The sequence below is a fragment of the Ctenopharyngodon idella genome, chromosome 13, assembly GCF_019924925.1.
Source record: "Ctenopharyngodon idella isolate HZGC_01 chromosome 13, HZGC01, whole genome shotgun sequence".
NCBI lineage: Eukaryota > Metazoa > Chordata > Actinopteri > Cypriniformes > Xenocyprididae > Ctenopharyngodon > Ctenopharyngodon idella.
This window is the reverse complement of record NC_067232.1, coordinates 6,792,243-6,810,277: the sequence shown is the minus strand read 5'-3', so window position 1 is coordinate 6,810,277 and position 18,035 is coordinate 6,792,243. Positions and strand designations below refer to the sequence as shown.

General features: G+C 36.4%; 1 protein-coding gene across 6 annotated transcripts in view; it reads right to left on the bottom strand.

Annotated features, from left to right (window-relative positions):
• The window catches only part of atrnl1a (attractin-like 1a), a 243,238-nt gene that overhangs the window by 16,445 nt on the left and 208,758 nt on the right, over positions 1-18,035 (bottom strand). For all 6 annotated transcript variants that reach the window (XM_051916269.1, XM_051916266.1, XM_051916265.1 and 3 more), the window contains one exon: positions 882-990. In XM_051916269.1, coding sequence (XP_051772229.1) covers positions 882-990 — 109 coding nt within the window. The remainder of the gene's footprint in view (positions 1-881; positions 991-18,035) is intronic.

Sequence of the window (18,035 nt, the reverse complement as noted above, 5' to 3'; positions counted from 1 at the left end):
CTTTGTTTACAGTGTTTCCGGGGTAACCACAGCATTTCTGCAGTTCCATCAGCGCCCTCTGCTGTCAGAGAGTGAACCTGCACTTTCATTCAGCGCGTCTCCTTCACCCCTTCTGCCATGTGCTTCTCATGCACGTTGGGCTTGTTTACATGCGTGTCTCTTTGACGCAGCTTACAGCAGTGCATTTTATTATTTGTGCATTTTATACTCTTAATGGGGAAAGTATTCTTAAAATGCATTATAAAAATTAGAATAATTCGTAATAAATAATTATTCACGGTATTTTGAAGTGCCCGCAATAACAATATCGTGCATATTCATTATCGTGATATATCGTATTATTAAGTGGGTACAACACAACATTAGGAAGGTGGTCATAATGTTATGCCTGATTGGTGTATATATTAATTTTAAAGGTTCCTTTAAAGCTGAAACTCTGCCCACATTCCTCATTCATCTGCATTGGCGGTTCAGTGGTAGGCCTGCCACGTGTAAGGCCCGGGTTCGATTCCCGGCCAATGCAAATGTCATTTTCTTTTAAATGTGCTTCAAAGATTTTTACTTTAACAAAAAATAAGTATATAAATATGTAAATAAACGTATCAAATCAAAATTATTAACAAGTACATAACTGCATGTTAAGCTGAAACTCCGCCCACATTCCTCTGCCAGGGTTTGATTACCGTGCTAATGCACATGTGATTTTTTTTTATACTGGTTTAGAGATTTTTGCTTTAGTGAAAAATATGTAAATAAAACTACCAAATCTAAATTATTAATGAGTACACAACTGCATGTTAAAGTTGCATGTGGAAGATTTGTCAACTTCATCTACAGCCGAAGCTAAGATGTTAAATGAATGTTGAATCTTGAATTCTCACCGCACTGGCCGGGGGGAGGCACTGCAGAAGATGCCCGTGGAAGACTCATCAGCAATGTTTGCACAGCAGCACAATTCCCAGAACATGGCTCCACAGCTATGGGACCAGCCTGAGAAAAAAAGAAGAGTGAAAGTGAGTGACTAACTCACTGTAAGAAAGATTTAGAGTTTTCTGCAACAAAAGCCACTAATACACAGGTATAAGAATGAAAGCTTTCTTAATTCTACTAATGGTGAACAGACCTTCAAACTTCAGGTGAAAAAAACACCAAACAACCAAACAAAGAGTGCCTTATACTGATAAGATCGGCATTTATTTTCAGACGCCAAAATTTCAGAGACCGTACTATATTGTATGTACTCTGACCATATACTCCCATTCAAATTTCAGTATGATTTTTTTTGCTGTTGTCGATGAAAGAAATAAACAATTTTATTCACCAAGTAAATTGATAAAAAGTGAGAGTAAACACATTTACAATGTTACAAAAGATTTCTATTTTAAATGTTCTTTGGAACTTCATATCCATTAATAAATCCTAAAAAAACAAACAAACAAAAAAAAAAAAAACCTTTTTTTATAAACATTTACAATAATAATAAATGTTTCTTGAGCACCAAATCAGCATGTTAGAATGATTTCTGAACGATTGTGTAACAGTAATCAGACTGGAGTAATGATGCTGAAAATTCAGCTTTGCAATCACAGGGGGAAAAAAAAAAAACATTAAAAAAAATTTATCAAAATATAACCTTTGAGAGCATAAGAGATTTCTCTCAAAAACTAAAAATAAAAAAAACTATTTTGAACAGTAGTGTGCGTACCTGATGACAGCATTTACTGCAAAATTTGAGACTGACCATAATAACATGACTTGTGAAACTTTTTTCTGCCTTCAATTAAGGAAATCCACACGTTAAAGTCTGCATTTAAGCTCATTTATGCTTCAGTCAAGCCTTTCCAGCATTTCTTCAAAAAGGCAAAAAGTTCTAGTTCAAAGATGCACCGCAGGTTTTCCTTAATAGCTGTCTGTTTAAACAAGTGAAGGAGTATCGCTAAATGGTCTTGCTCTCTTCACCATTTCACACTCCTTCTATATAGACAACTGAAAGAACAGGCCATGAACTGCACTTCACAAGAACAAAATGCCACTAAATGACTGAATGAAATTGCCATCAGTAATAATCTGATGCAAAACATGGTGGCCAAAATGTAATCTTAAACTGATGTAGCATCTCTATTTTTTGCTTCCTTCCCTTACACAAAATGTATACACTCATATACCAAACACAACACTGTTTAAAATGCATGTGGTGAGGCAGATGACATAAGATGACATAAATATGACTGCAGAATATTTATAACAAGATACTGTATCTTCACACACATCACTTAAAAATAAACTCAATGAGCATCTCTGCATTATTGTCAAATTTCAGGATAATCGATTTGTTATACCAGTATTCCAACATAATGAGAAGTCCCTCTTATTTCCCATCATACCCAAGACTATTAGATGGTGGCCGTATGATGGTCTATGAACAATTTTTGATTCAAAGCAGTATGTGGGTAATACATAGGCACCATAAATTTATAGGTTTCCTGACACACATTACAGCACACCTGTCACCAAAAACATTCACACCTGTCAAAGATGATGAACACTATGTTTGAGCTGAGCCACTAATGCTCACATACAAACATTATAGTCCAATTTCCTTCGATTCTCACTCTGGATTCTTTGACAATTTAAATTAGTCTTTTTTTTCCATTATGCGACGTGGCAAAGGGGCTAATTCATTTCTGTTTAAGCCCACAACAAAACCATGTCAGAATCCCATCATCTGTTTAGGTGACATAAATTCAATAGTTAAATAAGGGCTTATGATTGATTGAGTGTAAATGAGGGCAGTCCAATCCCTAAACTACACAGAGAAGCACCAGCAGGTGGTGAAAGTGGATTTCTCCTTCATTTGCATTTTAAGGGCTGTTTATGGTGCATAAACAAAATGGGCAGAGCTTTAAAAATTAATGCATACAGTTGGCCCACTGCTGGGTGTTTGATTATTATAGAAGCTCCGTTACACACATTAAAATTGTGTCTGAATGACAGAAAATTAAACATAGGACAGGATTCTTTATGTTTAAGTATTTCTCTATTATGGGTTCAAAATATATTTAACACCACCCTACAGCGTATTTGAAACTAAAGAGTTTAATGTAAACATGAAGTAAAAAAAAATATTTTCTATGCCACAGTCTCCCAAAAAAATAATAATTCTGGATGTTTTTCTTATGCAGACCATTGCAGCTTTCTAGTAAGTAAATATTAGCTTTAGCAAGGACATAAAATCTGCCAGCTTTAAAGGGCTGGTTCATCCAAAAATGAAATTTCTGTCATTAAGTACTCGCCCTTATGTCGTCCCAAACCCGTAAGACCTTTGTTCATCTTCAGAACACAAATTAAGATATTTTTGATGAAATCCGAGAGTATCTGAACCACAGCAATGTCAATTGTTTTTTTGAAACGTTTCTATTATTCAAGGGGGAAAAACTAAATAAGCCAATTGTCACAATGACATAACTATAATGCAAAATACACTTTCATGGTGTAAGTAATCTGAAATCACTCACCATCAGCACAAGCAGCAAAATGTTGATTTTGGACCCTGTTTAAGTATGAATGAAGTTTCATGAATTAAGTTTATGAATTGAAGATAAAAGGAAGTATACTGTAAGAGCTTTACGACTATTGTTCTAATGGGTCTGAAGGTCATGGCCGAGGGTGAGCTGTTGTATTGAACGCCTCTGACTGCACAGCCTCCGCTGTGGCCTCAGACTGTCTGACTATAGGGAGGTGTACAATGACCGCAGGGGTCAAAGAGGAGTATACACTGTTTACTTACATCTTGTCTGAGGTATTCAGTGATAGAGATGCTTCATTTCAGTAGTTGCCAGCCAAAGCTTTTAACCTTTGATCTCTAAATCAATGTTTGCTGTGTGGATGGACATAGAAGTAGCGCACAATTACAAAAGTTCTGTAGAGCAGTGTATCTTTTCTTTTTCCTTTCCTTTTTTTCTTTTGTTTCATCACCATCTGCCTATTTTCTATTTCTCCCTCTTAAAAAGTGATATAATTTGACTAAGCACAAATTCTCTTGTCCCCTTTCTCCTTTTCCTCTGACAGATGTGGCTAATAGGTTTAAGTGCTGAAGCGTACAGACTAATTATAGGTTGTGCTACCTATGTTTGTGTTAGGTTTTAGAGATGATGAATTCATCAACTTGGAGGAAATAGGTTCCATTTAATCCTCAATCCTTCATACATCAGTTTCCAAATGAACCCGCCACTGAGCTCGCCGTGGGAACAGATGTTGAAATACAATGGCCATTAACTTTGCACTCAGCAATATGTTCCTTCTTATGGAGAAAAAAAGTGTTTGACAATGTATAAACATTATGTCACCTAATTATGAAATACAGCAATGTCATTTATGCAAATGGTTGAAACTACAAAGAGTTTACCTTGGCAGCTATCTAAAGTATTGGACCACATACACAAATACATTCCAGGAAGCATAATGATAACAATATAACAATGAATTATACACTCCATATTTCCATATTTGAGCATATGCAAATAGGATTTTAGAGTGAATGAATGCTGATATATCATATAATTTTGTCTATAAAACATAAAATAAAATATCAAGACAAGGCGACAAGCAAAACGAGGCACCTCTTCCATGTTAATCTGACTTTTTGTTCATCGACGACTGCAACAAATGTCAAGCAACTGGATATTTTGTCAAGTGGTTTCTGTTTCTGTGTTGTTGAGTGGTCGCCCATTGTGAAATCTCACTTCTTCCACATTGAACATTAACTTCTTTCAGATTGACTCAAATCTTGTAATGCCTTGTTGCAGTTAAACATTATGAACTGCTTTTCACTGGAAAGAACACAGAGTAGGACACAACTAAAAATTTACAAATGTCTTTACATTAGAAACAATATCAAAACAAGTGACCAACAAATAGAGCAAACAAAAGATTTCAGAACACTTTGCAATTACTTTTAGGCATGGGTTGTAAAGTTATGTTTAATGGATGTATGAAGTTTTCAAGTTCACACAGGTGGTTCATGACAACAACTAACATTTGACATTGACATTTGATTAAATGTATTTTATAATTTTACCAACCTAGTCTTCTTTTTGAAAAATGTTTGTTTTTTTAAAATAAAAGCCACTTGGTTTTATATTTGTCATTTAATGCAACAACATTAGAGATGCACGGATACTAAATTTCTCCGCCGATACCGATAGCCGATTATTTAGAATGATATCTGCTGATACCAATAGTTTATTTTTCTTAAGGAAACGATATCTCCCAACTAATGCTGTAAACTATACAGGGAACACTATAACTTGTATTAAAAATGAAGAAATGACTGGCACTATACGTTGCCGCTTGTACACGAGGCGCTCCGCCATGTCACATTTTATTGTTTGAATTTTGTGATAAAATGGACACAATGTCTTATCAGAAGTAACAAAGCACAAAGCTCTTTACGATTGTTGGATGGGAGGCATGCAACAAATCTGTTAAAATGTTTGGTGTAGGGAAAAATGTGGATCTGGCAACCCTGGTTTGAACTATGGGTGATTCATAAGATCAAACAGACCCTGCTTTAACATCTCTATTTTTAAACTGTTAATGCGTTATTGTCGCCTTAACTTCGACAGCCCTAAATTCAAAACAAGTGACATTTTTCCACCCTCTTTTGATTGACAGGATACAATCGGGCCTGATCAACGGCTGCTTATAAACAATTTCCTATGACCGATAGCAAAAATAATTGCTTTTATAGGCCGATACAGATTATTGGCCAATACAGTGGTGCATCCCTAAACAACATTCATACTTTTTAAATGTAAATTTAGAGTTAAATTCTATTTTGAGGTGGCTGTGGAACTATATTCACATTTGCACCTGTTGCACTGGCCCAAAACACTGGGAAAGGGGAAGAAAGACGCAGTGACTGGGAGAGATAGAGAGACAGTGTGCATCCAAGCAGGACTTGGCTTCTCTTGGGTGAAGCATTAATCTCTTTAAAAGCCTTCATTAGCTCAGATTTATCCATCCCCCACTTGCTGAAGCAGCCTGTTCATCCAAAAGAGCTGGGCAGGATATTTGTACATTTAATTTTAATCCTCGTTAATAGCTATTTTATTAAAATGACACCTTCAAGAAGAAGGGCATTAACAGTGAAGTGATGGACTCTTCATGACAGATTGATCCAGGGTGTGAATGGAGAGATTGACTGTTCAGAGCGGGTGGTGAGGTGATCCAAATTAATCAAGCTAAGTAATACAGCATATAAATCAGGAAAGGGGCACAAGGCTCCTTCAAGGGAGGACTTCAGGTCCCGGGCAGCGGTATACCTCGTATGGGCCCACTGAGATCCCACAGTGGCTGTTCCTTTAGAGAAATAACTACTAAAAGATATGGGTGGATATTCATATGCGACATTTATAGTATAGGACATTTCACGACCGGTGGAAAGTAATTTCAATATTTGACATTTACAAATGCTGAAAAGCACTCAAATACAAAAACAACTGATACAAGTAAAAAATATTATGAAAATATATCGACACACTTTTACTCCCAAAGGAATTTTTAATAGTACGTTTACTAAAGACTTCCTTTGGATCAACAGTGTTCTGATTTTATGTTTTGATATTGGAATATTTGACATTTAGAAAAACAAAAGGCTTGTTAAAAAGTTGCATTTGTGTTAACATCCTTCACCTGAGGCATTATGTGCCTTATGTGGTAGAGCTTTGCTTTTTAGCAAACTTTCTGCATTTCAATCTCCATCTTCCCACTCCAGAGTGGCTGAACAGCCCTAAGGGGCTCTGACTGCTCTATGGGATTTGGAGGTAGGTGGTGCGTCCTGAATTCTGAATGTGCTGCCTTTAAACATTATGCACCCACATCAGCCGTATGTTATAGCCAGAACTTATATCGTGCCATCAGTCCCTGCTTCGTTAGGCTTTAAAACAGTGGGTACGTTTGTTGAGTGGCCATCAGGTCTGTGAATCATGGAGGGATAAAGTGTGAAGGCTTCATCAAATGAAGTGATGAAGAGGTAATAAACACTGAAAGGCGAGGGCGGATCCTGTAGCGCAACTGTAAGGGCATGGCGCTAGCAATGGCAAGATCATGGGTTCAATTGCAAGGGAATAACAATGTAAAATATACACCTTGAACATAAGATGCTTTGGAAAAAGTGACTGGCCAATGAATAAATATACATTTAATAAATGAAAGTAAATAGGGAGAAAGAGAGTGCTAAACAAATAGAGCTAAATCCAAAACTGATCAGTTCAGTATGTTTCAAGTGTCTTTGCCATATTTTCTCTGTCAACCAACACAGATGTCTACCCTTCAAGAACTGGGATGTATATACTGTATGGGATGTAAAGCATGATCAGCAGTGCTGAAAAAGCATTCTGGCAAAATAGAGAGCAGACTCTGAAAGAGAATCTATTTTAACGTTATTGATACCAGATTCAGTTGGGGCAACTGCATCGCCAACCAGATCTCATGGCAATTCGTGCGTATTTGACAAGATGGCTAATTCGTACAAATTTGTACAACCTCACTTGTATGAATTTATATGTTTTTTGCTAAATTGTACGTATTTTACAAATTCATATGAATTTGTACGAACGACCTACCCCTAACCCCGCCCCTAAACCTACCCGTCACCCAAATCGTACGAATTCGTACGAATGAGGTCACGAATTCATACAAATTAGGCATCTCGTAAAATACGTACGAATTGGTCATGAGATAGCGAAGGCATCGCTGAGTCTACAGTTCGCTTCTAGCACACATCCTCTGAACGTTTGTTGGCTGAAATTAAACTATCCATTTAAAATTACATTCCTGACACAGTCTATAATTTGCTATAGTTTTAACACCTGATATTATTTCAAAAAGGTATTACAAATTATGGCATCACAATTTATTTATTACATGAAGAAGCCATCACGTACAGCACGTGTTCAGGTAAGTTAAAGTCAGGGGTGTGACTTTTTTAATATGTTTATCTTCTAGACAAATATTTTTACAGTGTATGATGATGGAGAAATATTAGAACATACTCAACCTTAAATACAAAATGTCACATATCCTTGTGCATTTTTATATAAGATGATTGAAAACAGTATGTATATGTAGATCTATCCAATCAATGTGCCATTAAAAGAGTGCCATTAACAATGTAGTCAATTTTATTTTTTTAATCAGAATGTGATTTTAAATTGCTGGCATTCAGTTAAGGTCTTAGAAAAGAAATACATTTTACAAGTCAATTTTAAAGCAAACTATGTTATAAAAATATTTCTAAGCCAATTGAAAAAAAAATGCAATATGCCTTGCCATTCATAAGCTATTCTACTGAATTATTAGCCACATATCTACTGGCAAAGACATAATCATATCTAAGTATTCATCATGAACACAATAACAGCACTTTTAGTGAGGCACTTTACTATAAACGTGTCTTCTAAAAACTTAAATGAAAATATAAAGCCTGTAGAACCCCTGTGATGTAATGGAGAGTTACTGAAATTACACCATTGATCCCAACATCCGGTTCTATGAACACTGTGCCTTTGAGCGAGGCACTTAACCCTTTGCTGTACTAGTGAGACTCTGTAATTAGTGTACTGTAAGTTGTTATGGATAATAAACTCCTGCTAAATGACATGTAACTGCCTGCTAAATGACAAGCAATTAGACAAGCAGTAAGAAAAAGGCAATTTAAAGAACAGAATTTGTAAGGGTGGCCTCAGACTGCACTGTAGTTAACACTATTTACTCTGAAGCTCTCAGCTCTGTCCTCTACCTCTGAGAAGTCATGAAGACTCTAACAAAGTTTGCTGCATTTCTTCCACACAGTGATGGTGATTTAATGGTGAAATTCTCAATTAACTTAAAAGGGGCCTGGCCTTAATATCTCAGCTTTTCAGTAGACTAATGGCAGTGTCTTAGGGCCAGATTTAGGGCATTCCAGGACTTTTCTCCATATAGTGGACTTCACCAGGGTACAACGGGTTGAAGGTCCAGTTTCAATGCAGCTTCAAAGGGCTCTACACGATCCCAGCCATAGAATAAGGGTCTTGTCTAGTGAAACGATTGGTCATTTCTAAAAACAAAAATTAAAAAAAATAATAATTATATACTTTTTAACCACAAATGCTCGTCTTGCACTGCTCTGCGATGCGCCAAGCATTACGTAATCACGTTGGAAAGGTCACACGTAACGTAGGCCTAAGTATTGTGGTAGGGCGAAAAACTCCATCTCATTTTCTCCTCCAACCTCAAAATCATTCGACATTGTTGTTTTACCTTTTTTTGTAAAGGGTGTTTGACTTAGTCTTTGCAGGTTCGCTTTGTAGACACTCCATCAGTACTTCCGCCTACGTCTATCCAACATGATTACGTAATGCGTGGCGCATTGCAGAGTGCAAGATGAACATTTGTGGTTAAGTATATACTTTTTTTTTTTTTTGAAAATCATTTTGCTAGAGAAGACCCTTATTCCTCGGCTGGGATCATGTAGAGCCCTTTGAAGCTGCATTGAAACTGGAATTTGGACCTTCAACCCATTGTACTCCAGTGAAGTCCACTATATGGAGAAAAAACCTGGAATGTTTTCCTCAAAAACCTTAATTTCTTTTCGACTGAAGAAAGAAAGACATGAACATCTTGGATGACATGGGGGTGAGTAAATTATCAGGAAATTTTAATTCTGAAGTGAACTAATCCTTTAAATTATTCAATTCAGTGCAATGCAGCAATTTACATAATAATGGATTTATGAATGATTCTGTTCTGCTTGTGTTTCATGAATGAGCATTCGAAATTTGAAATGTCATGATTAAAAAGTGATTAAAAATCAAGTTTATTTAGTAAAAACAACATGACTACTCTGTGCTTTATTGACATGGTATAAGACCCAAATATTAAGTCTATAAAACATTCTATACTGTTTAAAGGTTTGGGGTCAGAAAGATTTATTCCTGTAATGGCAAAGCCGAATTTCACACCAAGGACAATAACTATATTGATAACTATAACTAAAGTTTTAGTAATCATTGTAATTCTATGAAAATAAGGAGGTCCACACCACAGCTATGACGATAATGACAGCAGAGCGACAATATTAAATCACTTTCAGTGAATGTAAAATATTATCAATTTCAACTATTTTTTCCAGCTACTAAAAACATTGACAGCTAATCAGAATTCAACTGACTTCAGAGAGTTTGACGGGAAGTGGCAGATGACAGAACTGTAGCACACGCTTAGAATATACAGACCAATATTGTGTGTTGGTGTGGATGCTATAGTTATCGTCATTGTTATCTTTACTGTTATGATTGTTGGTGTGAACGATCCTTCAATCATTCTGATATGCTAATTGGTGAAACATTTCATGTTGAAAACAGTTTTGCTGCTTAATATTTTTGATATTATAAATGTCTTTAGTCACTGACTTGAGTGTCAATTCCCCCCCCCCCCCCCCCCCCCCCCTTTCCACATAGGACTTTCTAGACTCAGTGTTTTTCTGCTTAAATGTTAGAGTCTTTCTGCCCTTTAGAAACATCTCTACACACTCCTCATGTACATACTGAACATATTTTCAGAAACAGGAGAACATGTTTGTCTCATATAGATAAATTACTGTTTATAAGCAAACGCTCAGGAGATTTAAGTTACTTTAAATTTCCATCAGCACGGGGAGCTCATGAATAAAACCACCATAGAATATATAATGGGGCAAATGGGACCCAGGCTTGCCACTACTACATGTGGAAGGACATGTGAATAACATCCTTGCAATATTAATAAATTATGCTTTTGCATTTATGTTGGATGTAAACTTGTACAATAAAATAAAAAAACAGATGTAATAAAAAAAAAATATTATGATAACACTTTACAATAAGGTCTCATTCGCCACTGTTAATGTTACTTAATAAAAATGTTCGTGTTTATGTTAGTTCACAGTGCATTAAATAATGTTAACAAATGCAACTTTTGATCTTAAAAATGTATAAGTAAAAGTCGAGATTAACATTATTAATAACTGCTGTAGAAGTATTGTTCATGCTAGTTAAAGTTAACTAATCTAGTAAACTAATGTTAACAAATGGAACCTTATTTTAAAGTTATTTTATGCCACATTTCTTAGGCTTGAGAAGTGAGAATGTGCATTCAGCAATTGTTTAGATGTCTGAAAAAATATTGATTAGTATTTATAATTAAAAAGAACCTAAAGTATGTTATTTTATTCATTAAAAAAAAAATATAAAATAAGTAATACTTTAAAATAACTTCCAAGTAACTTTAAATTATATAATCACTAAAAATCATTAGAACACAGATATATATTTACTATATACACACAGTATATATCTTTATTCAGACAGTATTTGAGGCAGCGTTTGTGGTAAAGAGTGTCATTCCCCATTAAACTCTTCAGATATGCCACAACCAGATACAAACGTTTAAATAATGTATTGTACAGATCCATCATGCTTAGATTGAATTGACTGAAAGTTTAACGGCTCCTGGGTTCAGGTCTGTTGTGTTTCTGTCTGTGCATCAGTAATGTTATAAAACGAAGCAGACTCCACACCGGCCCGTCATGTTTGCCTTACGGCGCCAGGCACACTTACTCATACACCTGTCAGTACCTTGGGAAACACATTAGCGTGAGTGTGTGTGTGCCTGTTTGTGCTGAGTTGGCCTGACAGAGAGCAAAAATGCTGGAAATGATTGGAGTTGAGAGGGAGACAAAAAGGCAAACAGGCCATCTGCTGGTCGAGAGAGAGATGGAGAGAGTGTGAGAAAGAGATCCTGAGAGAGAAAGATGGGGAGAGACAGTGAGCGTGAGAGAGAAGGGAGAGAAAGAGATTAAATAAAATAGAGGGATGCGGGGTGGCTGGCAGGTTATCCGAAGCGTGTCAGAAACACTCTCGGCGAGTGTCTTTCATTTTCAGCCTGCAAGCTGCAGTCAGGCTAGCTGTTGTGCTTCTAGTTGCCTTGTGGCTGTGCTTTTTTGCACTGAGTGGTCTAAATCAGTGCTTTTCAACCGGTGGGTCGCCACTTAAAAATGGGTCACAGGTCTATAATACTTGGAGAAAGCTCTCTGTTGGTATTCCCATTCATCTTGATGACCGTGGGCGGCGTGATAGGTGGGCTTCTTTGGCTTAAGTCCTGAATCCTTTTTTTTTCTCTCCATGCATGGCAATTTCTGTCAGTAATTCAGAGCTGAAATCTGCTTCATGAATCAGATACATGTGGCGTCACACATAAAATCTGCCGCATTTTGCAGTTTACTATGCAAAAAAAAAATTAAAAGCTTGTTTAAATTATTGCTTAAACATCCATTCTGCAGACAACACCGAGAGAAGATTTCTTTTGTTGAATTTTTTATACAAGATGCAGTAAGCACTGAATATTTCACAAAAATATGTTGCAAACTTTAAGACACAACTCTGACCACTTGCATTAATTAAGAAATGATGCCACTAAGTTCACTAACTCTGGCTAATCCTGCAAAAACTTTTATTTTTAGAAGCAATTTAACAAACTTATAAACAAATGTAAAAACACTTGGCCTAACTCTCACACAATATAATGGGACCAACTACTGTTCCCCCATAAAAATGAAATAAAATAATGGCAATATTAAAAGGTTAGTTCACCCAAAAAATTTCTGTCATTAATTACTCACCCACAAATTATAAACATATATAACAGCTCTGCTGTCAAAGATATTTTTGATGAAATCCGAGGGTATCTGATCCACACATAAGCAGCAATGACACTGCATCTTTTGAGATCCAGAAGGGTATTAAAAGACATCGATAAAACAGTCAACGTGACTACAGGGGTTCAACCTTAATGTTAAGGCGAAAACAAAACAAAATAATGACTTTATTCAACAATATCTAGTGATGGGCGATTTCAAAACGCTGCTTCGTGAAGCTTTGAAGCTTTATGAATCTTTTGTTTCGATTCAGTAGTTCGGAGCGCCAACGTTATGTAATTTCAGTAAACAAGGCATCGTTACGTCGTAAGTCTTTTGAAATTTCAGTGGTTTACGTGACTTTGGCAGTTTGATACACGGTCCGAACTACTGAATCGAAACAAAAGATTTAAAAAGCTTTGAAGCTTCACGAAGCAGTGCTTTGAAATCGCCCATCACTAGATATTGTTGAAAAAGTCGTTGTTTTGTTTTGTTTTTGTGCACAAAAAGTATTCTCGTCGCATCATAACATTAAGGTTGAACCCCTATAGTCCCGTTGACCATTTTATCGATGTCTTTTAATACCCTTCTGGACCTTAAAAGATGCAGTGTTATTGCTGCTTATGTGCGGATCAGATACCCTCGGATTTCATCAAAAATATCTTAATTTGTGTTCTGAGGACAAACGAAGGTCTTATGGGTTTGGGACAACATGAGGGTGAGTAATTAATGACAGAAATTTCATTTTTGGGTGAACTAACCCTTTAATGTTGCCTGCAAAAAACCTACGTGACCAAATGTCCCCACAAGGATAGAATGAAATTTTATTTACCTTGCAATAGATAGAGCTGTTTATTTTGCTGAACTCAAAATCAGCCTCAATTTTTTTGTTTCTCCAGCGAAGAGTTACTAGAAACTGTTAATTCTGTTTCAAAGGAAGCATGGAGTTAGTAAACTTTGAATCAGATTTGTTTCATTGCCAAACATTAAAAGTAACTGCAATCAAGTTTTGGCTCTGATATACAGAGTAACAGTGCACAGCCAGTTCACAAACTGAAAGGATTTACCAAAAATAGTCTCACAATGAAAGAGAAACTGACTGTCCTGAAATGTAGTTTCATCCTGAAAATTTTAATTGAAAAAGAGTCACTTTAGTTATAGAAAAATGAGAATATGCAATACTATTTTTAAAATTAACTACTCATTAGTTTGCTTGAATTGATCAGCTAATTGTAAGGACAAAAATTGGACTTTCAACTAAGGTATTTTTGTGTTCCACAGAGAAAAAAAAAAAAAAAGTCATACAGGTTTGCAGTGACATGGGTGAAAAAAGATGACAGAAATGTAATATTGGGTGAACCATCTCTTTAAGGAAGCCCTGAATAATTTACTGTATATACCATGTCTAACAGCTAAAGCACAGCATAATGCACTGGCGGAAAAAAAAATCTCTAAAAGTGACCCATTGCTTTTATAGAACAAAGCTGTCCTGTTGTGCATAACCAAACTCTATGTGAACTCTAAACAACACTCTAAACCAGAACTGACAGCAGATTCTGCAGCTGTGTGAACGTATCCTGAGAGAGAACAAAAAAGAGAGAGTGTGACTGCACTTGAATTACTGCTTGAAAAACATATATAACTGTAGGGAGTTTGCCTCTCCACTTCAGTCACATTCGGCCTCCAACATTCCTCCCAGCATGCTCCAGGCCTCCAGTAGTGCACAGCACAAGGTCTTAGGGGAGCTCATTGTGTTGGTTATGTGGAGCTCCACAGACAGATTCATTAGCCAGTTCCTGGGTATAAAAAAGGACCGTCCTGCCACCGAGGCCCATTGCCAAATTTCCATTTTAATTGCAGAGAGGGAAACAGAGAGACAGAAGGAGAGTAAGTATACAATCCTATTACTGCTCTGGGGTAGAGAGGCGAACTATGGTCCACACGAACAACAAATTAATCATTTCCTTAATGCTCGGCAAAAGCCATGACTTCTCCCCTCCAAAACAAAAGGTGGAGTGTGTCCTTCACTCCCTCTCCCACTATTAACACCGAAGATGAATGTATTTTCAGAGTCTCAGACATGGGCGGCTCACAAAAAACAAGCATGAAACATTACACGGCCCATCATTTCAGAAACTGTTTGCTGCAAATCCAATATTGATTTTTTCAGTTCTCTATGAGAATGAAGCTATTGATTAAAAACACTAAGGGAGAGAAGGAACACAGCTGTCATTAGGAAATAAGAGAAACTCTTAATGGAGAGGCACAGGCAGTTTAAGGAAGTACTGAAAGAAATTAAATTCACCGATGCAGAAAGTTACAGGAGCGAAACCAACTGCCGACTAATCCTGCTTCAACATATGAATGCCCTGTGCCAGTTACGGAAGATGATGCAAATTCAACCCAGGGCCGTGTCGTCTGCAACGGAGACATCTGTTGTTGATGAACAACATAATTACTTACAGTCTAGGCAAAAATAAAGCTTTGCAAAACAACATATTTGAGCACAGATTAAAGACTGTCAAGGAGCCTTTATCGCAGTTATGTGTAAAGTGCCTCTGTCTCTGGAAGATATAGCAGGCCGCCATGTCTTCACTCTTTATTTTCTTTCACTCTTTCTCTTTTAATCTCCCTTCCATCCATTTAATCTTTGTCTATTTCACACTTCTGTGTTAGCATAAGTTACATATAAACAGATAAATATTAGGGATGCATGAATAATAAAATTCAGGAAGATACAGATAAAAACAACAGATAAATGACCAATATTTAATTTCTACACCATATCAATTATATATATATATATATATATATATATATATACACACACACACACACACACACAGTATATGTATGTTTGTGTGTATTCTCAATTATTTTTTGAGCCTTAGTCACTTTAAATTGACACAATGTGAAGACACAATGTGAAAATATCAAAACAACTGCCACAAGGTGCTAAATAGCCAATATCCACCGATACCAATAAATTACTTTTATTAAACTAAAAGTATAAAAGCACTAGCAAGGCCAAAGTCATGGGTTCAGTTCTGAATGCAAAGCAAGTCGCTTTGGATGGAGGCATCTGACAAATTCATTGAAGTAATGCAGTATTTTGTAGCAGTGCTCCTGGATAATGTTACCGCCTTTAAGAATTTTAAGAATATTCTTAAGAATGAATTTTTAAAATAAATTGTATTATTTTTTGGAGACCTTTTGATCTTTAGAAGCCAAGAGAGAAGCAATCAGGATTTGCAAAGACACTCTTGATGAGCAGTAGCATTTTGGATGAAAGCATTTTTCCTGACAGACCCCTTCAGGGTTTTTGACCTAAGTCTCTGAATCTCCTTGACAAAGGAGGGTTTAACTCTTAAGCATTGCTAATCTCTAGGGCAGACAGGAATCACAGCCTCTTCCAACACCAGTATGTCACTGACAAATGAAGGAGGCGTCAATTCAGGTCAGCCAAATGAAAATGCATGATGGAGTACGTTTACTTAGAGTATCCTTCTAACAACAATCATATACAGTAGGTTCAATTTGTTCATCTACAGCTACTAGCCAAGTATTGTTCTCCATCTGGGGCCAGTTGAACAATTATGACAAAAACAAGTGATTTTACCTCCATAAATCTAAACTATATACAGTTATTGTTGCAGTTATTCAGGGTAACACTTTATTTTGCAGTGTGTATGTTACATGTAATAATTATAGTAATAACAGTAAATATGCATAAATCAAGCTTATAGCGTTAGTTCTGGCAGGTCATGTTAGTCAAGCTCGCATCAGCTGACACTCAGCTGATTCACATTGACCTATAGGAATACGACGCCTATCAACACATTCGTATATATATGGTCCATTCAGTATTATCAGCAGCTTTATCACATTGCTCAGGAGCTTATTAACCTCCTCCATCCCCAGCTCCTCCTTTGTCCAGTCAGGACTTGCCCTTCTGATATTTCTTTTGATCAAACTCATTCTTCAATTATGTTGTTACATTAACTATTGTCATTAAGAAAATTAATGATATTGCAATACTTGGTACTGTCCTGTTTACCCTAAGGGGGGTTATCGCTGCTCTCCCTGCTCTTATCCATGTTAGGCTGCATGGATGGGCAGGGAGTTTTTGTCCAGAACAGAACCAGACCGCCAATCCCAACTGTATGCTAACTGCCAATCATCTTTGATGATAGTGATCCTGACAGAATTACATACAACTAAACCCTAAACCAAACCCTAATCCTAACCCTTTAGTAAGCAGAGCTGGACGATATGACCTAAAATCAAAATATTGATTAATTGAACATTTTACATTGATTACAATTAATGAACTATTTTTTTGTTTTTGTGTTTGGTCATAGTTCACTGACAAGGTTTGTACTGTAAATGCTTGACGATTAAAGGTGGGATATTTTTTTCCTACTGAAAGAGTGCTTCGTTATAACAGCTCACTTTCAGCAGTTATTTTGGCTCGTAACATTTACAAACCAAAATAACTGCTTTGGTTGTATCTGATTTATCTTTGTAAATCAGATACAGATAAATTAGCACAGTACCAGTACATTTATTTGAATGCATTAATGAGAGCGATTGCGTGTGTGAATTAGTCATGCCGTCTCTCTATTGATTGTGAAGCTGTGGGTTGTAAGTAGTTACTTCAAAAGTAGAAAAATATATGCTATAACTTTTGAGATTCTATTCTACTTTAATGATAAATCACAAGACAGTGCTGACAACGAGTTTCTGCGCTCGTATCTGTGCACGCGATCTTCACGTAATGGGCAACTACTGTCTGTATGAGTGTTCGTGTGCCACAATGAATCAGTGCAGTAGCTCAGTATAATGATACACATCCGATGGTCTAAAATCGCTTGAAACTGGCAAGCTTTAAAACACATACAATTGACGTTTAAAGTTTAGTGAAGACGCAAGTGAAAGTGATCTCACTTCAGGGATCGACGCTTACGCGCTGTCTGTGTGTGCTGACTAGCCGTTTGAGTTCGCCTCCGTGTTGCTGACTGGACGGGGTGGAGTCACATGACTACACACTTGGTAGTGTGTTTTTAAGGGGAAAGTATTAACAGGAGTAGTTTTGATTACTATTCGATTAATCGTCCAGCCCTAATAGTAAGTACATGTTGTTAATAATTGTTACTCAGTACTTAAATGTATAATTAAACTGTAACAAAGACACTTTAAAATAAAGTGTAACCTTATTCAGTTCTTTATGCATAGACAGTTACTCAGCACTTAAATGTATAATTAAACTGTAACAAAGACACCTTAAATTAAAGTTGTAACCTTATTCAGTTCTTTATTC